Source organism: Mustela putorius, unplaced genomic scaffold, assembly GCF_011764305.1.
Source record: "Mustela putorius furo isolate JIRA1106 unplaced genomic scaffold, ASM1176430v1.1 tig00000095_pilon_pilon_pilon, whole genome shotgun sequence".
Classification (NCBI taxonomy): Eukaryota; Metazoa; Chordata; class Mammalia; order Carnivora; family Mustelidae; genus Mustela; species Mustela putorius.
This window is the reverse complement of record NW_025421280.1, coordinates 28,052,001-28,075,204: the sequence shown is the minus strand read 5'-3', so window position 1 is coordinate 28,075,204 and position 23,204 is coordinate 28,052,001. Positions and strand designations below refer to the sequence as shown.

The following is a 23,204-nucleotide window of genomic DNA, read 5'->3' as shown; positions in this document are numbered from 1 at the left end:
CACCGGGTGGAGCTGAGCCCCATTCCCTCAGACCGGGGAATGTGCTGATCGCCTGTGACACCCAACAGTGGGCAGAGAGCTCCACTCTGCTGAGGGACAGCTCAGCAGGAAACTGGAATGGGCCTCGGAAACACTGGCTGTTGAAAGCCAGGGGAGATGGCCTGTGGGGCAGTAAGCAGGCTGGTAAGTGCAGGAAAATAACAAGAGGACCGGGGTTCCTGGGTGCCCCCTCCTGTGGACCCAACGTTTTCTGCACATGAATGGGGGACAAAGGGGTCAAGGCTGGGAGAGAAGTTTCTGGAACTCCGATCCAGGAGATCTGTGGGAAGTCCCAGAGCAGGCTCTGAAGAGACGCAGAGGCTGGGAATGTGCGGGCTGACAGGATTACAGGTAAAGTGTGGGCAGAGACTGCGGGGCAAAGACAGAAGCTGGACAAGAGCAGTTCTGCCTGCCTGAGCGGCCTTAGCAAAGGTGGCCACGTCTCTTTTACTGGAACCCATGACGGCAACGGAACTGTGCCTCTCAGGAGAACATTCCCGTACCCAGCGTTGTAACACAGGCCGGTAAAGGGGAACCAGCCGACACCCACGGAGGCATGCTACCTGGGAAGCAGCCAGATGGTCAGAGCCCATGCAGTGTAGACAGGAGCTGCAGGCTGGCTGGGCCGATCCCCTGTGCCGCGCCGGGCATGGGGCGTAGACTGCAGCTTAGGGCCAGAGCCCGGCAGCGCCTCCAGCAACAGTGCTGTGACCCTGGCCTGGGTGAGGAAACTCCTGAGGCGGGCCGACTCCAAACTCGCTCCAGGATGGTAAAGGGGCAAGCACCATGGGGACGGCAGGACATGAAATCCCCCTGCAAGTGAAACACTCACGTCCCAGGAGTCCCAAGACCGAGGAGCCGCAGTTCAGAAGAACCTGAGACAACAACGAGCCTTCTCCTGGCCCCTGACATAGCAACCAATGCTTGACTGCAAAAGTTTTATTCTTTAAATATCAAATACGCTCGTACAAAAATAGCTACATCGCCAAAGTAGTGTCTAAAGTGCTTGAGCTCCCAGAGCATGACACACGAGGCCGCGGGACACACGTGTGCACTGAGCTGGGGGAGGGGCCAGGCTTTCTTCCCGGCGGTCAGCAGGGAGGTCCCCCCTTGGGCAGGGGGGACATGGCTGGTGTGTAGACTCACGCCGTGTGTGGCTCCCCGGCGCCCAACAGAAGCGGGGTCCAGACCACCCCTGGAGCTTCCCCACCGGCGCCTTCCTGGTTGAAGTACCACTGGCTGGGGGCCTCCAGGCCCTGGGCTTCCTCCCAGACCTCCTGGTTGATTAAAGCCGCCTCTTTACTCGCCTCGGCCGAGAGGTCCAGCACCTGGGCGAAGCTCCTGCAGAAACAACAGGACAGATGAAGACTTTCGGCCTCTCCGCCCAGGGCCAGACAGAAGTGGGCTGTGTCCTGTGCACTCTTGGGGAAGCGTGCACGACTCAGAACACAGCTGAGCAGAGCTCGGAGAGGCCTGTAAGAACAGGACTGGGCAGGCGCAAAAGAAGAGTCATTTATCCACCAGATATTTGGGGAACCGCACCGAGAACGGACGCGCGGCCTCACGCAGTGTAAACGACGGCAGGGCAATACATGCTAAAGGAGTGTGTCTGGCCAGCTCTAGCGGTGACCCTTGTGATCTGGAACCTTCTGGCACACGTGGAGTTCCCCTGAGGCCACGCACACAAGAAGGGAATGTCCTAGTAGGTGGCAACTCTTTTTTAGGAGTAACTTTCAATGTTTTTAAACATTTCGAAGAGCATATTCAGCATCATAAAGGAGAATGAAAGATTTTGGGGGGGAAGATGAAGAGGAAAGCCCCAAGGTTTAAAAAAAAAAAAATCCCCTGAAGAGCGGGGGAAGCTTCAGCAGTGAGAAAGTTGCCGAGGGGGCTTGTTGGGGGAGCAGGCTGAGGGGTGCACTGCGGCCTGGGGGCTGCTTGCCCAGGGCCCACATTTGTGAAATCCATCAAACCAAACCGAGGATCTGTGCCTTTTCTATATGAATTTATACTTCCAGTAACAAGTTCCAAGAAGATCACCCCAAGCCCTTACCCCAAGAGACGTTTCAAGCATGAACAGGCCCACCCAAGGGCACCGGAAATGCTGTGACTCTGGGGAAGTACAGGACAGGTGATGCTAGAGACCCTTTCTATTGTGGCTTCTTGAGAACACACACGGGGGTTGGGGCTGAGTTCAAGGTGCTTTGCCCATTCCCCTCTCCCTACCTCAGTGGGCCCCTACACCCCCGGCCTCTGCAAACACCAGAGCTGCCCGCTCGCCGGAGCATGACCGGCTGCTCCCAACTTCAAATCTTTTCTGCAGTACCTTCGGAGTTCCAGATCCTTCTTTTGGGTCATTTCCTTGAGTTCGCTCAGCAGGTCCAGAGCTTTCATGTTTTCTTCTAAACTGCCAATCCCCAGTTCTTCCAGCAGATGGCATGTGGTCGTCAACTCCTGCTGCAAATCATCTGGAGGGGGAAAGGGGCGGTCAGCCAAGGGTTTCACAGTGCCTGGAGCAAGGGACGCTAGTTGGGAGGCTGACTGGATTCTTCTTGTTCCCCAGAATGCCTGTGTGTTATGCTGGAATCGTGAAGAGCTCAAAGGCAGAGAGGGTCACGGGGCACAACATTCATGTGCTGGTACCGCTTCTCTCCCCCGCCCGCCCAGTGCTGCAGATCACAGGGGCCTGAGATCATATAGGCCAGGCATGTCCACCAGCCGGGCGGTCGCTGTAACAAACCTGGAAGGCCACTTTGACGTCCTCAAAAGAAAGCAATGCAAAAGGCCAAGGATGTCTGTCCTGCAAGCAACTTAAAAACAAACCTGTGGTTCCCACTCCCCGTTCCCAGCATCTCTGCCCCCGCTCACCCCTGAGAGCGTAGCCTGCATTTAAAGAAAGCAGCAGCTCCCCACTTCCGCACACGCCACACCATATCCGCACTGAGTCACAACCCACCACCACAAGGTTTTGAGACCACTGTAAGGGTTCTTCCACAAACACTCTCTTATACTCCTTGAACTGGTCTCCACTGCCTCCTCCCAAAAGACATGTTCAGGACCTAATCCCAAGTAGCTGCGAACGTGACCTAATGGCCACGGAGTCTGTGTTGACGTCACTGGGTTACAGTGAGGTCTGTGAGCTGGCATCCTTCGAAGCAGAGGGCCATTCGGAAACACGGCCTGTGTGAAGACACAGGTGGACCAGCACGACGCCACCACCAGCCAAGGAATGCCAAGAACAGGAAGCAACACCGGCAGTCAGGAGAAAGGCATGGAATGCATTTTCCTTCCGAGTTTCCAGGGAGGTCCAACTCTGCTGACACCCAGACTCCAGACTGCGGGACCCCTGAACTGAAGGGAATAAACTTCTGGTTTTTTGGCCACCCAATCTGTCATTAATTCCAGAAGCCACGGGCTCCTTTGCAACCCGATCCCAACTGCTGGCCGCCACCCACGGCACTTGTCAGGGACGGAGTCCAAGAGTCGCAGATGTGCAGCTCACTGCCGTCATTATAAAACCGGACACCTGTACGCAGAAAATCATTCCACAAGGCTCATTCTTCAAGACTGCGTGCGATCCCCTTGCTACTCCGTACTGGGAAAGGCTGGATTAAAAGCACCTGTGTCTGAGATTACCAATAGAGCAACGGCCTTTGTGATCTTGAACTGTGTTTATGAAAAGTTCTGGAGACAATGTCCACCTGATTTTAGGTAGTGATCCTTTACTTAACATCGGCCTCAAACAAGATGTAGTTAGATGGCTCATGAGGAACCTGCCTGGAAATAACCAGACTCTAGGCCAGCTGAAAACTTGCTTTGGGAAGATACTCGCTCTGTGGCATCTGGGTGGCTCAGTGGGTCAAGCCTCTGCCTTCAGCTCAGGTCATGATCTCAGGGTCCTGGGATCGAGCCCTGCATTGGGCTCCCGGCTCAAGAGGGAGCCTGCTTCCCCACACCCTTCTGCCTGCCTCTCTACCTACTTGTGATCTCTGTCTGTTAAACAAATAAATAAAATTAAAAAAAAAAAAAAGACACTTGCTCTAAAGAGAATTTTCAGATCAAGTATGCATGTGGACTCCTCCTTCCCGTGAAGGATCAGGCAGGAACCCTGTGCCACAAAGGGGTCCCATGGCTCTTCACAGAAGGCAGGACGGGGCTGGGGCACCTGGCTGGCCTGATCGGTGGAGCAGGAGACTCTTGACATTGAGTTCTGTGACTCTAAGCCCCATGTTCAGTGTAGAGATTACGTTTAAAAAAAAAGAAGGCAAGATGGGGTAAGGATCAGCGTCTCTGAAAAGAAACCCTCCGCCTTGGGGGACAGCAGCCGATCCCCAGGACTGTGCTTTGGCAGGGATGGAAATTACTGGGCCAGTCCACAGACCTGGCTTCCAATCCCAGCTTGGTCATTATTCAGGGTGCGACCGTGGACAAACTGCAGCCTCGCCAGCCCCCTCCACTCCCGTCCTCTGCCATCTGATGAGGGACACACCATCTACTGAGAGGAGGCTGTGACGTGACACAAAGGGACAGAGGCGGCTGGCACATGACAAGCCCCGACCCGCACTGGCCGTTTGCTCGCTCTGCCCCTTGCCCGGCAGCCATCCCGTTTCCTACCTAAGAACCGCTGCCCATCGCCGTCTAGGTGGACCGATTTCACGGGAAGCTCGTGCCTCGTGGTGTCCAGGGCCGTGGCGAACGTCTTGTACTGCTCCTTAAAGCGTTCGGCCACAGCCTCGTAGGGGCGGAGCATCTCGATCTGCAGGCAGGAGGGAAGGAAGCCTAGGACACAAGACCCAGTCCCATACCAGCACCCAGTGGTGCCAAAAGCTGGCCACAGAGTCAGAGCCAGGCGGCAGGGACAGCTCCTGTCCACACTCCCTCGGATCGCTCTGCCGGGCTCGCCCCGCCCCGGAACGTGCAGCGCGGGGACTGCATGGCCGCTGACCTGAGCGTCAAGGACGTCTGCCAGCTCCCGCTTCCGCTGAGTGAGGAGAAGTTTGCGCTTCAGCTCGTGGGCTGCCTTCTGTAGCTTCTCCTTCTCTTTACACATTATTAATAAATTCCTCTCTGCCTTTTCTTCGAATGAAGCGAGACCATTCTCCATCTGTCAAGCGCACGACAGGAGCTGAGGCCAGGGGGAGCGCCATCCCTGCGCCTCACAAAGCCTTTCCTCCTGCCCACGTCACGCACGAGCGAGCTCTGTCCCCACCTTCACAGTCAGCAGGGTCAGGAGCAACGTCTGGGATTCCATCATTTCCATCACCTCCGATACGTCCTTAGGGAGGCAAAAACAACATTTTTGGTTGCCAGTGAATTGGTATAAACCTAACTCTCCTCACCGGAAGGGCAGAAACCTAGCCTTCATAAACCTGACTTAATTCAGTAATCTGATGATTCTCTCCTGTGTGTCAACCTGCTGTTTCTCTTTTCTCGTTCTGTCTTTTTGGGCGTCCTGCGAGAAGGAAGGGGGTGGTCCAGGCCCTTCCCGTGGCTGGCTGGTCTAGGTAACCTGGGGGAGTCCTGTGCAATCAGTGCCACACTGAAGCCAGGAGGCGGAGTGAGACCCCAGCCCAGCTGCCCTCCCCTGAGGCCCAGGGCCTGGCCTAGTGCTTTCTCTAGCACAGTATCAGCAAACGAGGCCCCAAATCTCATTGTTCACATGATCTCACCTTCATAACTACATGTACTTGTACATATACTTGGGGCAACTTAAACTCTACAAATATTCTGAGGACGCGTGTGGTCTTGGGTTTTCCCTAAAATGCGTGGCTGCCTTGTTCCATCTTAGAGCCTCGGGGCTCAAGAGGCACGTGCTGGGGGCGGGGGCGGGGAAGCTAACATCAGATGTCTCTAACTCCACAGCTTCTCTTTCATCTCGGACACTCACCGGGCTCTTTCTCTGTGAAGAAGAAAACGACGACGAGTCGGTTCTCTTCGACATCGTCTTTTCTAGCTGCGGAGTCTTTCTAACCATACTCTTTTCTAAGATTGAGAAGAGCATTTGGAAGGTGAGAACTCAGAGCACGCTTCGGCAGCCCCAAGGCGTACCGCAAGGCCCAGCTGGGGAAGAGCAGGGGGCAGGCGGATGATTTACCGTTGATGGCCGAGAGGTCCAGGTCTGGCGGGGCGGTGCCGTGCCCTTCCAGCAACGTGGACTGCAGGTCGCCCTTCCCGATTCCACTGCTGTCTGCGGGCCCAGTGAGAAGCCCCAGAGGTCAGCACAGTCTGCAAGGTCCTGCGCGCTATGGCGTGACACAAGCAACTCTGTGCAGCCACTACGAGCTTTTTGCTTCCGAAAAGCCAGCGTCTTGTGAGGGGAGTGGGACAGAGGGCTGAAGCAGCTCTGCAAATTCCCAGCCGGCAAGGTGAATCTATTTCAGAGCAGAAGGAGAGCGAGACGCAGGCTCTCCAACCCAGAGAGGCGAATACGCCTTGCTGCTTAGCTTGGTAAAGAAGGGCCATCTGTACCCCAATGTTTATAGCAGTAATGGCCACGGTCACCAAACTGTGGAAAGAACCAAAATGCCCTTCAATGGACGAATGGATAAGGAAGATGTGGTCCATATACACTATGGCGTATTATGCCTCCATCAGAAAGGATGAATCCCCAACTTTTGTAGCAACATGGACGGGACCGGAAGAGATTATGCTGAGTGAAATAAGTCAAGCAGAGAGAGTCAATTATCATATGGTTTCACTTATTTGTGGAGCATAACAAATAGCATGGAGGACATGGGGAGTTAGAGAGGAGAAGGGAGTTAGGGGATATTGGAAGGGGAGGTGAACCATGAGAGACTATGGACTCTGAAAAACAACCTGAGGGTTTTGAAGGGGGGGTGTGGGAGCTTGGGGGAACCAGGTGGTGGGTATTAAGGAGGGCACGGATTGCATGGAGCACTGGGTGTGCTGCAAAAACAATGAACAGTTACGCTGAAAAGAAATAAAACAAACAAACAAAAAACACCATGTTCTGGACAGAGGTCTGCCACCTGCCATGCGCCCGTTCTTTCTTCTGCTTTTCCCTTCTTTCTCCAGCAGCTTCTGGGCTGTTCCTCTTCCCTGGGGGGGTCCCTTCCTCTTTACCCTCTATTTAACCATGTGAAGTTATGCCTGACGCCCCCTAAAATGGGCAGTGGGGGACTGTGGGCTATAACCCAGCCAGGGTTACAGGGGCCGCGAAACGAACAGATGGCATGTGAAGTCCTCCCTGTTGTTAGCCAGGCGGCGGCCCGTGGTTGAAGGAACGCCCGTGAGGCCGAGAAAGAGGAGTATGTGGGAATAAACAGAGCAGCGTCACGGTGATGTGTAGGGTGTGGGCCCTAGGTTCAAATATTCGAAAAATTCTAAGTGTACAGGAGTCTGCTGACCTCCTGTACAGTGTCTCCTTCGAGAAATACGATGGAACTCAAACCGGCCATCTCTCTCCAGTCTCAGGGTTATGGGTTTTTTTTTGTTTTTTTAAGATTTATTTATTTACTTATTTATTTGAGAGAGAGACACACACACACAGTGAGAGAGGGAGCACAAGCAGGGGGAGGGGGAGAGGGAAAGACAAGCTTCCCACGGAGCAGGAAGCCTGATGCGGGGCTTGATCCCAGGACCCTGGGATGATGACCCAAGCTGAAGGCACCCAGGCGCTTCCCGTGGTTGTTTCAATGATGGTTTCTCAGCCCTGACACTATTGACATTTGGGGCTGCATCCCCCTCTGGGGCCGGGCTGTGTCAGGGGCAGCAGGCAATTGAAGGGCATCCCCGGCCTCTCCCATCAAATACAAGTAGCAGATCTCCCCACCCATCATAACAACCAAATGTGTCCAGACATTTCTAAGTCTGAATTGCCCATGGGTGAGAACCCTGATTTTAAGATGTGGCTGACCCAACTTCTGACCCCTCCGGGTGGCACACTGGCTTTCCCGGCTGGATGCGTGGCCACAGACCCAAGGGCATGAGCAAAGACTACAGAGCTGGCCCCAGGACGTGGAGCATGTCCAGGTCAAGGAGCAGGGCAGACGCTGGGCAAACACCTAAACCACGATCAGCAACTTTCCAATCCCCAAAAGGCTAGCAACTCACAGTCTACTATTGATTGGAGCCCCTACTGAGAACAGAAAGTCAATGAACATGTATTTTACGTGTTCTATATACTATACTATAAACTTCATTCATTTAATAAAGTAAGCTAAAAAAAAGAAAGGAAATATTAAGGAAATCCTAAGAGAAGATACATTTATAGTATCATATTGTAAAAATCCCACATAGTGGGGCGCTTGGGTAGCTCAGTCCTTAAGCGTCTGCTTTTGGCTCAGGTCATGATCCCAGAGTCCTGGGATCGAGCCCCAAAGTGGGCTCCCTGCTTGGCAGGAAGCCTGCTTCTCCCTCTCCCACTCTCCCTGCTTGTGTTCCTGCTCTCGCTGTGTGTCTCTGTCAAATAAACAAAGAAAATTAAAACAAAAAAACCCCCACATATGAGTAGATCCATACAGTTCAGACCCATGTGGTTCAAGGGTCAACTGTACTTAATTTTTCCCGAGACTCACAGTTGTTGCCACTTTGAACAAGGAGGAGCAGGACAAGAAACAGTTTTGCTTTTTGTGAACTGCTTTCATGAGAAAGAGGGCCCAGTGCTGCTGGAGAAGTGGGCACGTGAGGAGCTGGCGGAGTGTGACTCTGGGGAGGGGCCTTCCCAGACTTCTAGAATGAACACACTGACTACAACTGAATACCACAGACACAGCAGTGATCGAAGTGGCAACTGCTTGTCTACACTTTCCATTTTCCATTGCTGTCGATTTTCGTTTTATAACAAACACTTATGTCTACAATCAGAAAAACTGCAAGTTCTGCGTATCACTTTGGTGACGGTTTCTAGGAAGATTAAGGGGAAACATGACGAGGAAGACCTAACCCAAGGTGGTGAGAAGCAGGAAGATGAGGCCCCACGGGCCCTGAGTCGTGCTCTCAGAGTTCCACCCAGGAAACGGTCACATGACCAAGGAAGCGTCATGATGGCCGCACAGGAAGTAACCTCTCTCTTCCCCGGCCATTCCCCTCGGGCTCCCCACATGCCTCAGACCCGTCCTTACCCAGACACTCTTCTGACACTTCCCAGAAAGAAAGAGGGAGTTTCCCCTTCGCATACTGGAAAACAAAATTCACCACCACGTTCCTCACTTACAGAGTTTCAGAGCTGTTTCACACCCTCCCTCCATCTTTACACACCTTTGCTCTTCTGGAGCACGTGGAGTTTCCTTCCCCCTTCAGGCATCTTCCCACCGGTCTTCACCGCATCTGCTGCAGAAGACTGTTAGGGGAACACATGACAGTCAGGATTCAGCAGACAAAACACCTCCCTTCCCGGTGTGTGCAGTTTGTATCTGCTATCACTTTGAGGCCAGGGAGAGACGTAGGGTTCTGACATTTAATCACATAGAAATGGGATGCCTTAATCAAAAAGGATACCCCCACAGGCACAGAACACAGGGAACTACCAAAGTGTTTGCCAGTGATGGGCTCTGACATGGCAGATGCCAGGTGACTGATTTTCTGTATCCTTTATAGTATTTGCAGAGAACATATTCCTTCAGTCATCAGGAAAAGCGAAGTTTCTGTACAAGTAATAATCTTCAAAACTCACTTAAAAAAAAAAAAAAAAAACAAGCAATGCATGGAGCTCACAAGCCATTACAACATCCGAGCAGAAAGAAAACCTTGTGAAGAGCAAGAACGTTTCAAAGCGCAGACACCGTTTCGATTCAACCTCTTCCTGGGGGTCTCAGAATAAGAAATAAAAGGCAAACAGCTTAAAAAGGAAGAAAAAAACCTCTCTTCTTACATGATTTACAAAGAAAATCCCAAATGCTACTAAAACCATTTGGGGTTTTAGGGCTGCCTGGGGGGCTCAGTGAGTTAAGCATCTCATCTTCATTTAGGCTTGGGCCGAAATGATCTCAGGGTCATGAGATCGAGTCCTACATGGAGCCCAGGGCTCAGCATGGAGTCCACGTGAGCTTCTCTCCCTTTCCCTCTGCCTCTCACCTTCACTTGTGCGAGCATGCGCTCTCTGAATAAATAAGCAAAATCTTTAAGAAACCAAACAAGTGAGTTTAGCAAGATTGCAGGATAGAGGGTCCATATAAAAAGATCACATTTTGGGGCGTGTGGGTGGCTCAGTAGGTTAAATAGCAAGCTAAGTCTAAAACTTATATAGAAAAGCAAAGGAATGGGTCATGATCTCAGGATCACAAGATCAAGCTTCACACCAAGCACGGAACCTGCTTAAGATTCTCTCCTCCTGGGCACCTCGGTGGCTCAGTCGTTAAATGTCTGCCTTTGGCTCAGGTCATGATCCCAGGGTCCTGGGATCGAGCCCCACATTGGGCTCTTTGCTCAGCAGGAAGCCTGCTTTTCCCTCTCCAACTCCCCCTGCTTGAGTATCTCTCCCTGTCAAATGGATAAATTTTTTAAAAAATATTTTTTAAAAAATATGGCAAAAGAGCCAGGACTGGCCAATAAGTACATGAAAAAAAACTCAAGATCATTAGTTGTGATGGAAATGTAAATTAAAACCACAAGACGACACTTCACAGCCACTAGAATGGCTTCAGTCCATCTTAAAGTACCAACCGAACTCTCCTTTGGGGCTGCTGGGAATGTAGAGACCTGCAGCCACTTTGGATAACAGCTGCATGGTTTCCCACTAGCCAGGGAAAACTACACTTACCTGCCGTTCCTTTCCTGGGAGAAACGAGAGCGTGTCCACACGGAATCCCACACGAGAATGTGTAAGGTGGCTTTGTGCACCGTGGCCCAAACCAACAATCAAACCAAATGCCCTTCACTGGTAAACGGCTACACCCGCCGTGGTCCGCTCACCCTGGGGAACATTCCTCAGCCACCCGAAAGAACCGGCACTGTGACAGGCAACCCCAGGGAGAGACCCCCCTCTCATTTCTGTGAAAGCACATGCAAGAGGCTGCTGCATCCTGTGTGACCCCTTCTTAATGACCTTCCAGAAAAGGCAAAGGTATAGGGATGGAAATCAGGTAACTGCTGGGATGGGGGTGGAGCCGGCTTCAGGGGAGAGCCAAGGGATGGAGGGTGACTGTGCCGGGTCTTGACTGTGGTGGGTCTGTGACAGGGTAAGTTTGTCAAAAATCGCAGAACCGTGTGCTAAAGAGGGACACTTAACTCTGTAAATTCTACCTGAAGAGATGGAAAAAAAAAAAAAAGGAAGGAAGGAAGGAAGGAAGAAAGAAAGAAAGAAAGAAAACGGACAAGCTTGTAGGAATCGAAAAAACCAGAGCACGCAGACACACAGGGATGCTTGTAAACAAGTGTACAAGGCAACACTAAAATTAGGAGGCAGGGGCTATGATCTTTTGTTGAAACTCACTTCAACAAAGTAAATCATGAGAATTTAAATTAAAAAACAAACAAACAAACAAACAAAAAAACAAATTAAATCACAACCTCTGGGTGATGTGTCAAGGCAGCTTCCTCAAATGTCAAAGTGCACCTCTCTGGGTGGAGAGGTTGATGGGGGGAGGAAGGCTGTGGAGGGGGTGGCAGGGGTTATATGGGAAATCTCTGTACCTGCCACTCAGTTTTGCTGTGAACCTAAAACTAACTTTAAAAAAAAAAAAAATTAAGTCTGGGGCACCTGGGTGGGTCAGTCAGTTAAGCATCTGACTCTTGACTTAGGTTCAGGAAACAATCTCAGGGTCATCGTGAGATGGAACCCTGCATCCGGTGTGCAGCCTGCTTGAGGTTCTCTCTCTCCTTCCCCACCCACCCAACCCCCTCAAGTGCGCTCTCTCACTTTCTAAGAAACAAAAAATAATAATTAAAAAATTAATTCCGGGGCGCCTGGGTGGCTCAGTGGGTTAAGCCTCTGCCTTAGGCTCGGGTCATGATCTCAGGGTCCTGGGATTGAGCCCCGCGTTGGGCTCTCTGCTCGGCAGGGAACCTGCTTCCCTTCCTCTCTCTCAGCCTGCCTCTCTGCCTACTTGTGATCTTTGTCTGTCAAATAAATAAATAAATATATATTTTTTTAAGTTAATTCCACTAAAAACAATTCACCCCCAAGAACTGACAGCAGTTTGTAAAAAGGTTTCCTTTTTCCTCAAGTTGGAGCTTAAGTCACATCATTATTTTTTTAAGTTTATTTATTTGTTTATTAAGTAATCTCCACACCTAACGTGGGCTTCGAACTCATGACCCATGATCAAGAGCAGCTCGCTCTTCTGACTAAGCCAGCCAGGCGCCCCTTCCGTCACCTTATTAAGAACCTGCCATTCCACTCTACTAGAGTAAAAGGTAGGTAGCAGAAATTCATAGTTCACTGAATTTTACCATAAACCAAATTTGGGAAAATGGAAGGAATAAGACAACCTCTCTACCTTCTCAGTCTGCGCACAACGAAACAAGATACGTAACTGGGTCATCTACTGAGTTTCTGTTAAATGCCCCACAAAGCAGGTGTTTGTGTCGTGAAGTGCTTCATTCTATCATTTTCTTTTTTTTTTTAATTTATTTCCTACTTTGTAGATCACTGCCCTTTTTTTTTTTTTTAAAGATTTTATCCATTTATTTGTCAGAGAGAGAGAGAGCACATACATGCCCACAAGCAGGGGGAATGGCAGGCAGAGGGAGAAGCAGGCTACCCACTGAGCAAGTAGCCCGATATGGGACTTGATCCCAGGATCCTGGGATCACAACCCGAGCAGAAGGCAGACGCCCAGCCAACTGAGCCACCCAGATGTCCCTGTCCCATCATTTTCAACAGCTGCATGATTTTCGTGGTGTGACTCCGAATAGTTCACTAAATTCTGCCTCTGATACTGGGTGCTTCGGCCCCATCCTTTCTTCCCCACAGTCCTTCTTTAAAACCCTGCAGGTGTTTTTCTAAGCACCAGCCAAGGTCAGGGACTGTGAGCTGGGCACCCGACAGCGCTGCTTTAGGACAGAATCCAGAAAGGGATTATCAGGTTGAAAGGAACAATCTCAGGTTTTAATAGAGATCATGTCTTTGCAAAAGGGATTTAGGACCATGCTGTGCCTGGCCCGTGCGACTTGGGTCAGAATTCCATTCAGACAGAACCTCATTCAGACCATTCAAACCGACGTTGTTACCTTTTTGGTGGTTTTCTTCTCGTACTGCAAGTATCGGGACTCGACGACTCTTCCACCTGCGGGGGACACACTGATGGTTTAGAAGAAGCCAGCAAGAGCCGAGCGTAAGGAGCCCCGCTCCCCACTATCCAAACCAGGTCCTATGTGCTCTCCCAGGTCGACAGCAGGAACGGCGGGGCGGGGGGAGGGCAGGCGGGCACTTCTCCCACTCGCTCCTCTCAGATCCCAGGCTTCAGTACCCTCAAGCATGTATGGGACATCTACTGTATGCGAGAATATGTAGGATACCTACAGTTTACAAGTCCCCAGGCTATAAGGGAACAGGTTCAAAGTAGATAGCGGATTCAGGGGCAGGGCAGGGACAGGATAAAAGACCTTCCGCAGGGGGGCACCTGTTGGCCGCCCCTCCGCCCCTCCTCCCTTTCCACTCACTCCCTGTGGTCAGAACCCTGACCACCCCTTCCTTCACCAGCCTGTGTGTATGACCCACTCATGGTACGGGGCTTTCATGCCTCTTTATGCCCTTACCTAGCTCGGGGCCTCTCGGGAGACATGCTCAACACCAGGGTCGTATACCTTGGTGACAGCCCAGCCCAGGCCCACCCCCATTCCATGCCTTGCAGTTAGGGGGTTTCTCACAATGGCCCACGTGATCACCCACAGTCCTCTGCTCTGATTCCCAACCCCTCTCAGTCCTCCCTTGTACCTTCTCCCCACCACTTCCCCCACACTGGGTCCCCCCAGTTAGCTAGTGACCAGTTACTGCTTCACCGGGAAGACAGCAGCAGCCCTGGGAGACCTTCCCACCTCAGCATCTGGCAGTCTCCCAAGTTCAGGGCCATATCCTGGTCCCACCAAGTGGAGGGACCTCTGTGCTTGCCACTGCCCTCGCAAACCCCCTCCCCCAGTTCCTCTCTTCAACGGTCTTCCTGGTATTTTCCCCCCAACGACCACCTATGGCTTCCCCTACACATCCACTCCCCTCTACAATGGCGGCTCCTCTTCCCCTACACTCTCTGGAACCCCAGTCCTGTCCAGTGTGGTTCTCACGATCACTGCTGCACCAGAGAAACCACTTTCTGCAAGACCACCGTGGTCTCCCTGCTCCAAAGCCCACCGACCCATTCCCAATGCGCATTCTGAACACAGCCCTTGCAGGCATGCTTCCCTGGAAACATCCTGTGTCCTCCAGGCGGGTTTCCCCGCTGGTGGCTGAGAACCGGCTCCCCTCCAGGTCCTGAGCACCTCCAGGCACCTCGCAGCCCTCACATTCCTGAGGGGACCTCCCTCTCACCTCAATGCCCCTGCTCTTTCCTTCCAGCCACCTCAAGGGCCAGGACTTCTGTCTGCCTTGCTCGAGACTACAGTCCACCACCCAGCAGGGAGCAGGCACCCGACCAGGCATCAGGTGCCCCATTGTACACTTCTAGGTAGCTCCAGAGCTTGGAGCTCTGCCTTTCTCATGGAGGGAACCAGGAAGAGGATACAGTTAATGTCCCATGGCTTGAAAGTTTGGTTAAGTGACATGGTGATTTCAACCAGATGTCATCTTTCGCTGGGGCTGGGGGGTGTGGCTACAACGCTGAGTGGAAAGGAGGTACACCCATAGTTCATGGGGAGCATGAAGCTGGACAAGGAGCTAGTGGTTGCCTGGAGCGAGCACCAGGCAAGGAAGAGCCATGCCTGCAGGGTGAGTGGGCTCGGACCATCAGGCAGGAGGTACTTAAGGGTCAAGACCAACACCAGGTGGGGTCCAGGGGAGAAAATCGAAACACACAAAGGGTCTACCCCTGGATGTCCAGCAAGGGATCAGGGCAAAGGACACCTCCATTTTCAAGCAAAGGAAATGATGCTGCTTTTAGTCCGATGCCATCGGCAAAGGGTTTTGCTCCTCCAGAAGGATCCAAGGCCTGGGGTTCCCTGGACAGCTGAGTTTCCAGAAACCAGGACGTGTTTGTTTTGAACAGCAGTGGATTTTCCAGAGAAGCAATGGTACGACGAAGGATATAATTTGTGTTCCAGAGCTAGACCACGTGTAAACATACCACAGGTCATAAACAAGATCGGCGAGCCAGGCTGTAACAGGGGACCCTGCAGCCATTCGGAAGCAGAAGCCTGTTCTAAGTTCTCGGAGACACACACTGGCATGCAGAACACTTGAAGCAAACAGCTCTTTGTATCAGAGGCTTGGACTCCAAGGAGGGAGATCCTTGAGCCCAATGCCCACAGCGGCACTGCCAAGAGTCAAGGGAGGCTGTGAACAGTGACTGCAGACCCACTCGGGGACACCAGATGCGGGGGCACCCGAGGTGCTTCCAGAGAAGAAACCGAGGCCCCAGTGTTTGCTAATGAATCCAGCTTCGGCTCTCCTCACCCACACGTCTAGTGGCGAGGTCTGCGCACAGCCCGTGACTCCCGCCACTGGAAGGGCCCACTGCCCTGGATGACCTCCCCCAGGTCCTGTCAGAACCCTGGCCACAGAGCTGGATGACCAGACTCGGACTTCCCAGAGGTGTCCCTACAAGGAAATAGAGCCCTAGCTTCCCTGCTCTGGCCTGGTTTTTTCCTTCCCCAAAAGCACTTACCGAAACTGGATCGTAAGCTAGATTCCGACTTTGCTCACCTTGTGTTTTTCTTCCTTTCATCTTAGCGCCACCAGGAGTACCGGGACCCCCCGCGGAAGGCTTCCTAGAAGAGGGACATAGAGGGTCTTGCTGACATAGTTACATAGTTGGGTAAGCTCAGGGAAGGCAGCGAGGAGCCCGGGCTTCCTTGGGACAACGCAATCCCAGCATCCCCAACTGCCCCCACCAATCTCCCAGCCACGCGCCCATGTCTTGCAGGCAGGGTCACCTTGACAGGAACAGAGACACAAAGCCCCTGCCTGGCTGAAACTGAGAAGGGCCCAGAGCAAGAAGAGTGAGAGGGGCAAGCAGGTTTGCCACGCCTCAAAGATCTCAACACAAGTCAGGGCTTCGTTAATTGTGCCCACTCTATGCTCCTGGTAACAACCCGGTGAATGAGAGGTGAACTCCCTCCCCGAGAGGGAAGAGCAGCGCTTCCCGGTCAGGCCACATGAAGAGTGCCCCGACACGTAAAGGGTAAGGGGAGGTGAGAGACAAAGCCCCGTCTGCCCAGGTCCATGAGGAAGGACATTCAGGGACAGGGAGCAACAAGGCCAAGGGCACAAGGACAGAGAGGAAGGATGATGAAATAGGAACTGATCAGCCCTATGGCTTCACTGGCAGAGTTCGGACTTCCAGGCTTATGGGCTCAGCCTACTGACTGGCAACCCTTCTCTGCAAAGGACCGGACAACAGAGATTTTCAGCCTTTTTTTTTTTTCAAAGATTTTATTTATTTGACACAGAGAGAGAAATCACAAGTAGGCAGAGAGGCAGGCAAAGAAAGAGAGGGGGTAGAAAGCAGGCTCCCTGCGGAGCAGAGAGCCCGATGCAGGGCTTCATCCAAGGACCCTGAGATCATGACCTGAGCCGAAGGCAGAAGCTTTAACCCACTGAGCCACCCAGGTGCCCCGAGATTTTCAGCTTTATGGGTCATATGTTCCTGACAAGAAAACCCTGAGTGTATTTCAACCCAGAAAAGAAGCAAGGTACTGATACATGCTAAAACAGACGAGTCTCAAGAATATTATCCTGGGATGGGGGCATCTGGGCGGCTCAGTTGGATAAGCATCTGACTCTTCATCGGCCTGGGTCATGATCTCAGCGTCCCGAGATGGAGCGCTGAGGCAGAGTCTGCTTGAGATTCTCTCCCTCTGCCCCTCTTCCTCCTTGCTCTCTCTCAAATAAATAAATAAATCTTAAAAAAAATTTTTTTTTTTAAATATTATCCTGGGGGCATCTGGCTGGCTCCGTCCATGGGACATGCGACTCTTGATCTTAGGGTCAGGAGTCCGAACCCCACATTGCGGGTAGAGTTTATTTAGAAAAATAAACAAAATCTCTTTTTTAAAAAATTATCCTGGATGAAAAAAAAGACACATATTGCACAATTCTATGTATCTGAAATGTCCAGAACAGCCAAAGTAAGACAGAAAGCAGATTGTGATGGTCAGGAGCAGAGGGGGGGATGAAGGATGGGGAGTGACTGAAAATGAATACAAAGTTTCCTTCTGGGCTGATGAAATGTTCTGGAACTAGACAGAGCTGGTGGCTGCACAGTGTGAATGTCTTAAGGCCATTAGATTGCTCACTTTGAAATGATGCTATGTGTGTTTCACCCCTGTTTAAGGGAAGAAAGAATGAAGCTCGATGTATTAGGAGAGAGGGAACCTCGAGGCAGGAGACTCGGGGGTGTGTCCCAGGTGTCCAATCTGGGCAAGTAGGACGCTACCAATAGAGACCAGCACACCAGAGAGGAGCAGAATGAGGGGCAGGGCCGGGGCCTGGGCACTGTAAACCCTGCTGATGTCAGGACACAAGCTCCACTGGTCACAAAGTGGTGGTCCCCTTGCTCAGCTCACTGCAGACTCTGAGGACCCCAAGCGAGATCCAGCGGTGCTGGGTCATAGTGGGCAGAGGCAGCAACCAAATAAATGCTCACTGGGTGCCTGCAGCTCTTCTCCTTCACACAATCCTCCCAACCCTACAAAAACCTCCCATTGCCCTGCTTTATCCTTGTTTTCTGGAAAAGGACTGGAGTGTTTGAACAGGTCACCTCTGGCAAGTCTCAAAGCTGGCAAGGGACAGAGCACAGATTCCCTACGGGGTCTGAGCCACGGCTCTAGAATCAAACTGAACGGGGGTGGTGGGTTCACTACACCTGTGCCAGCCTCAGACACCTCCCCCCAAAACCTCGGAGAGGGTAAGGGCAATCTCACAGGGTAATGATCCCTGGATTAAACACAAGTGATTTCAACTGGTCTATCACACTTCAGTTTGCACTGGCACAACAGAACATCAGCCGAGTGAACAAACAAAACGAACCCAGCCCAGGAATCATGCCTGGAACCGGGTAAAGGGTCAAAGTCTTGTCTCTATTGCTCTCGCTGTGTGATTCTAGACAAATGACCTTCTCTCTCCCTGAGCCTCCATCATCTCATCTGTAAAGGGGAAGTAGAGGAAAGAAGGGTTGGGAGGATTAAAGGAGATTCTTTAGTGGCCCAGCTCTTGTCCACTATAAAATGGCAACTAACCGCGACACATCACGTTCAAGAGCCACGCACTGTTCTAAGTTCTTAAGTTTCACCCGAGGCCTCCAACGTTGAACGGCGGCGTCATTCGCCGGGTTTCTCAGCGGAGGAAAGCGAAAGCACAGAGAGGTTAAGCCACTAGCCAGAGATCGCCCCGCGCCCACACAACTGACTGGGGACTCAAGTCTAGTTCCGCGCCCAGGTTGCCGAGCATGCGCAGCGGCCGCCTCCCGCCTCCCAGAGCCCGTGCACCCTAGGTGGGTCCTGAAGGGGTCAGATGTCCCATCCCCCACTCTGCTGCCCCACCTCCCCCAGCTCTCGGCCATGGCCTTCTCGCCGGCACCCACAAAATCCAAACCTGTGGCGCTTCAACTCACCCAGCTCCGCGTCCCGAGGAATCCGCCATTTCCCGCCTTTAACTCAAAGGCCGGCTCTTCAAGCCCGGGTCCCCGCCCCCTCGCCCCGGGCCGGGCCATATTGCGCCGCCATTGGAGGGGTGGCCGCTGGCCTCGGGGAGCGTGTCTGCGGGTGAAGCGGAAGACCCCCTGAGCGCGCGCCACTCTGTTTTCCCCTCACACTTGGTTTCATCCACCAGCTGCTGGAGGCGGTGTCCGGAGCCGGTGGGCAGGGGGCGGGTCTTCGCGGCGCTCCGCCCCGGAACGCGCTGGCGTCACGCCCCAGCCCCGCCCCTCCGGAACCCGGAAGCGGGAGCGCGCGGGGGAGCGGCGGGCGCGGCGGGGCGGAGCGGGCGGACCAGTGGGTGGGCGGTCGGGCTGGCGGCCGGGCTGGGAGCCGGCCCGGGACCGGCGGCGCGCGGCGTCCGAGGCCCAGGTGAGTGGCGGCGGCCGCGGGTTGGGGGCTCGATCTCGAAGCTCGCGTTCGCGGATTGCCTTGTAGGCTACAGAGCTGAGGGTTAATGGAGGGAGGCGCGAAGCCTGTGGTCGAGGGAGCGGGAACGAGCTTGGGGGTCGTGAAGGGGTTGCAGAAGACGGAGTGGGAGCGGGACGGTTTAGGAGAAAGTTGATGGAAGGGGCCTGGTGAGGGAGTTTGCGGATGCAGATGGAGCAGCTCTTGTGGCTTTGAGCGGCTTCTCTGAAGAGGACGTGGCTTTAGTGGTAGTTGGGGGGTCGCAGGAAACGGGGCAGGGAGGGGTAAAGGCAAGGAGGCGGGGTTGAGAGGCCCAGGCGGGGGACGTGGGGCGAAGCCGGTGGGAGGACAGCCCGGGTGCGATTGGGGGAAGAGTTACAGGATGGCCTGGGGGCGTCTGCCCTCGGTTGAAGGGGTAGACGAATGGCTACCAGGGGAGGGACGCGCCTAGGGTTCTGTGGGTGCTCAAATTCTGGAGGTCTGAACACACTGGTGTGGTGGGCCACAGAATGGGGAAGGGGGCAAGGGGAGATGGGAGAGGGAGAGAAAAGTCATGGCAAGAACTGAGAGCCAGTTCAGGGGGGTGCTGAGAAGGAGAGGAAAGGACAAGGGTAGCAGGGTACAGATGTAGGGGTGCTGCCCATTGGATTTTGGGTCCCCCTTTCTCTTGTTTCATTTGTTTCTTGACTTCACCCCCAGCTGCTGGGTAACCCTGGCAGGTCCCAGTGCCCTCTGGGCTGGTATTCTGGTATTCCAGGCTTGGAAACCTTGCCACTTTCCTAAGAAGGGGCTGGCTGGAGCTGGCAGTGGGGGTTGGGGGGGGTCCCAGGGAGCAAGGAAGGAGACTCCAGACCTCACTGGGGCCGGAACTGGGTTTGAGAGGGGAGGGGAGTGGGTGTGCACACACCCGCGTGTGCTAGGCTGTCACCATCTCCTCGGAGTTGCATCCTTGGACTTAAATGGGTAAAACGACATACAGGAAATCTGTCCCCCAGCGGCTGTGAGCTCAGCCAGGGAGAGGCAGGGCAGCCCGCAGCCACGGGGCAGTCAGCCTGCGTGTTCTCTCTTCTTCTCCCCCCAGGCGCCTGATAGGCCAGGGGTGTTTAAGGGAAAACCCTTCTTGCACCTCTTTGTTTGAGGTGGGAGCTGGTGGGGATATTGTGTCTTAGAGCTGGAGGTCCCAGCTCCTACCTTTCTGAGGAGTATTCTGGTCTTGGGGTCTCCAGACTCTTACGGCATCCAGGAGCCGTGGGAGGCCTCTTGGGCAGCTGGGCTAGGAAGTTGTTTCATCGTCTGATGGGCCCAACTCTGGCAAGAGCCTTGCCCTGAGCTGTTTTAATCAGCATTAATTTCTCTTCTTTCCTAATCATGGGGATCCTTGTCCAGCCAGGATCTGCCAGAAGGGCTGGGGGGCCTGGGTTTATAGCTCATTCAGGCAATGAATCTGGATAGATTGAATGTAAAGAGGGCCACAGAAAGAGTAACTTCTTCCTTTACTTCCAGAATGTTCTGGCCCTTATGGAAGGTAGCTTTTGGCCTTGCTTGCCCTAGGGCGCATGATCAGAGCCCAGAGCCATGCCTCCTACAGACATTGAGTATGGGTTTGCCCTGGCTAGGACACCCCCGAGTGAAAAGAACTGGAATCTTCTGGTTGCATGGCACTGGTGCTTGTCTCCCAGTAAGTGCAGCCGGGCAGGCTCTCCAGTCAGAAGTCCCAACCTCCCGTCAAGTCTCGTTGTCTGTTTCTTCACCCGCAAAATGAATGGGTTGGCTTCAGTCAGCATTTCTCAGGTTTAGAACCCAATCTTGACAATCTTAGCGTCTCTGGCACACAGCCCCCTCATGTTTTATATAGTGAATCCCCACTGCGGTGATCACACTTGGGTTCAGCTTTCCACTGTATGGCTTGTATCCAAAAATGACCTTTTTTACTGTTCCTTTATCTTTTGCATGGAAAATTCCACAAATTCCACGTTTGCTTTTGCACGTTATACCTGTTCCCAAAGCTTCAGCTGCACCTTTCCAGTCATAAATCCCTGAGTGAGACTCCCTCAGTTCCAGGCTTCTGGCTCAGAGGAGAGCGTAGAGACTCAGGAGTGTCCCCTTTCTGTTTGACTATAGGATCTATTTTCTGTTCCCAACAGAGGCTTGTTAGTTTGCCACTTCCCTTTCCTTGTCTCCCCCAAGTTGTGTCTTGCATGGGCTCAGGAGTTCAATTCAGCAAGTGCTGATTCTTCCAGCGCTGGGGGCTAGGCCATGGGGACAGAGATGAGCCTTCATGCCCTGGAGGAGGCACATTCTGGTGTTCTCCCTCCCACTGAAATAATGAAATGCAGAGTGGGTGGTCAGTACAGCAACTGAGGTGGTGGGACCGAATCAGGGATGGCCAGTGCAAGCTTCAGGGCTTGGGGGATTCTGGCAAGTTTCCTTGGAAGAGGTGGCAAGGTCCAAGCCAGGCCTCGAAGGCCTTAATCAAGCCAGGAAGAGGGAATTGCATGAGCGGATCGCTGCACTTCTCTCGCCTTTGTTGAGCATCCTTTGTGATGGGTGCTTTTATACCCATCTCTTCTATTCTGCCAACCCGCGGCAAGCAGTCCTGGTTCTTTTCTCCGAAAGGAAACTGAGGCTCAGGCAGGCGGCGATGCCACAGACGGCTCCCTGGGCTTTCCAGAAACACAAAGGATGATTAGTAACCTCAAATTGGCAAAGACCAAACTGCAGGAGCACAGTTTCTCAACTGCAGCACCATTGACATTAGGGATGGATTATTTTTTGCTGTGGGGGTTGTTCCACCTGTTACAGGACATCAGGCAACATCTCTTGTCTTCACCTAGTAGACGCCAATAGCATACACCCCCTGAGTCGTGACCACCCAGAATGTCCCCAGATGTGGCTGTGTGTCTCTTGGGGCACAGAACCACCTCTCCATCGTGAAATCTGGTTACTGCCCGAGGCCTACCTCTGCCTCAGTGGGTCTTTGGTGTTTGGTCAGCTCCCAGAGAACTGCTGCCAAGGGCAGGCATGGGGAAGAGTGACTGCCAACTGAATTCTGCCTTCTGGTCAATTCTTAATCTAGAGTCCTGATTACAAGAAGGAGGCAGCACTGGGAGAGGACTGAGGGGGAGTTAGGCAGCATGCCCCAAGAACAGAGAGCAGAGAAGGAATGAGAGGTGAGCCAGGGCCCTCTTCGCTAATAGGGACAGCAGATGCCATTGTCTTTCTCTTTGTCTTACGACTGACCTGGATTTCTGCAGGAATCATCCCTCGTCTCAGAACAAACTGTTGCTTTTCTTCCGAGATTAGAGGTATTAGATCTCTTCTCGAGTGCTCCTTTGGCAGGGGCCCCAGATCGGTGTGGCTCCTGAAGGCACATTATCTTCTCCTGTTTGCCCTCGTGGCCGCAGATGCTGGCCGCTCCTCGAGCACAGACTGCCTAACTTTTGCTCTTCGTGTGTCCTCTGCTTGTTCCCCAACCAAGACATCGCTGCTGTAACTCCGTGGGAGGAAACAGCACGTTCTGGGGCCACCCGACCCCATCTGGGCACTGCCCTCCCCCACTGGTCCCCATCCACCAGGCCTTTGTGTGCCCAGCGTCCCCATCCAACTGTGCCAGGCAGCCCCTGCTCGGCCTCCCTGCAGAGCAAGACAGGCCCTTCTCTCTGCCCTCATCCGGGACGGACAGAGTCGCAGAACAAAGGGCTCTGTCTGAGCACCACCAGGTCCCCGACGGGCCCTGTCACTTCACCTCTTTTCACTTTGGCCCAGAAAGGGCTTCGGAGATTAGACATGTCTCAGAAACACAGCCGATGAGCCTGGCTTCTACTCATTTCCTCGTCGAGACTTTCCTGCGCCCCTGCCCGATGATAAATAAAGTAGTGATTCAAAGGCTCGGCCTGTGGGTTAGTCGGAGCAGTGAATAAGCTGTCCGGGTCTGACTCACTCGTTCATAACCCAGCTCTGCCCTGCTCCACGGGATTGTTATGTGTAAGAGGGGACCCCGCCACGCGCACTGC

At 53.1% G+C, this 23,204-nt stretch overlaps 2 protein-coding genes across 4 annotated transcripts in view; one reads left to right on the top strand and one right to left on the bottom strand.

Moving 5' to 3' along the window:
* Positions 1-963: 963 nt before the first annotated feature.
* On the bottom strand, positions 964-18,954 carry HAUS8 (HAUS augmin like complex subunit 8). 3 transcript variants are annotated; one of them, XM_004761060.3, is made up of 11 exons: positions 18,702-18,954; positions 15,794-15,858; positions 13,171-13,226; positions 9,259-9,340; positions 6,134-6,226; positions 5,927-6,021; positions 5,249-5,314; positions 4,985-5,143; positions 4,654-4,795; positions 2,366-2,507; positions 964-1,380 (listed from the first exon to the last, which is right to left on the bottom strand). In XM_004761060.3, the coding sequence occupies exons 1-11, from the start codon at positions 18,728-18,730 to the stop codon at positions 1,182-1,184; spliced, it is 1,128 nt and encodes a 375-aa protein (XP_004761117.1). In that variant the 5' UTR covers positions 18,731-18,954; the 3' UTR covers positions 964-1,181. The 3 variants fall into 3 exon arrangements, with proteins under 3 accessions (XP_004761117.1, XP_004761116.2, XP_044938028.1); XM_004761059.3 differs by lacking the exon at positions 18,702-18,954 and adding an exon at positions 18,328-18,674; XM_045082093.1 differs by lacking the exons at positions 15,794-15,858; positions 18,702-18,954 and adding an exon at positions 15,756-15,793.
* Positions 18,955-19,017: 63 nt separating this feature from the next.
* The window catches only part of MYO9B (myosin IXB), an 84,903-nt gene continuing 80,716 nt past the window's right edge, over positions 19,018-23,204 (top strand). Inside the window, exon 1 of the mRNA XM_013060547.2 lies at positions 19,018-19,155. The gene's annotated coding sequence lies outside the window, so the exon portion shown is untranslated. The remainder of the gene's footprint in view (positions 19,156-23,204) is intronic.

What these genes read in the sequence shown, in the direction of transcription:
- HAUS8 (XM_004761059.3), bottom strand. Translation starts at nt 18,650, where the DNA reads ATGGCCGAGAGCTGGGGGAGGTGGGGCAGCAGAGTGGGGGATGGGACA. An exon ending in GGACCTCTCGGCCATCAACG is followed by an intron (nt 6,022 to 6,133) that starts GTAAATCATCCG and finishes TCTCAATCTTAG; the next exon opens with AAAAGAGTATGGTTAGAAAG. An exon ending in CTTCACAGAGAAAGAGCCCG is followed by an intron (nt 5,315 to 5,926) that starts GTGAGTGTCCGA and finishes TGCCTCCCTAAG; the next exon opens with GACGTATCGGAGGTGATGGA.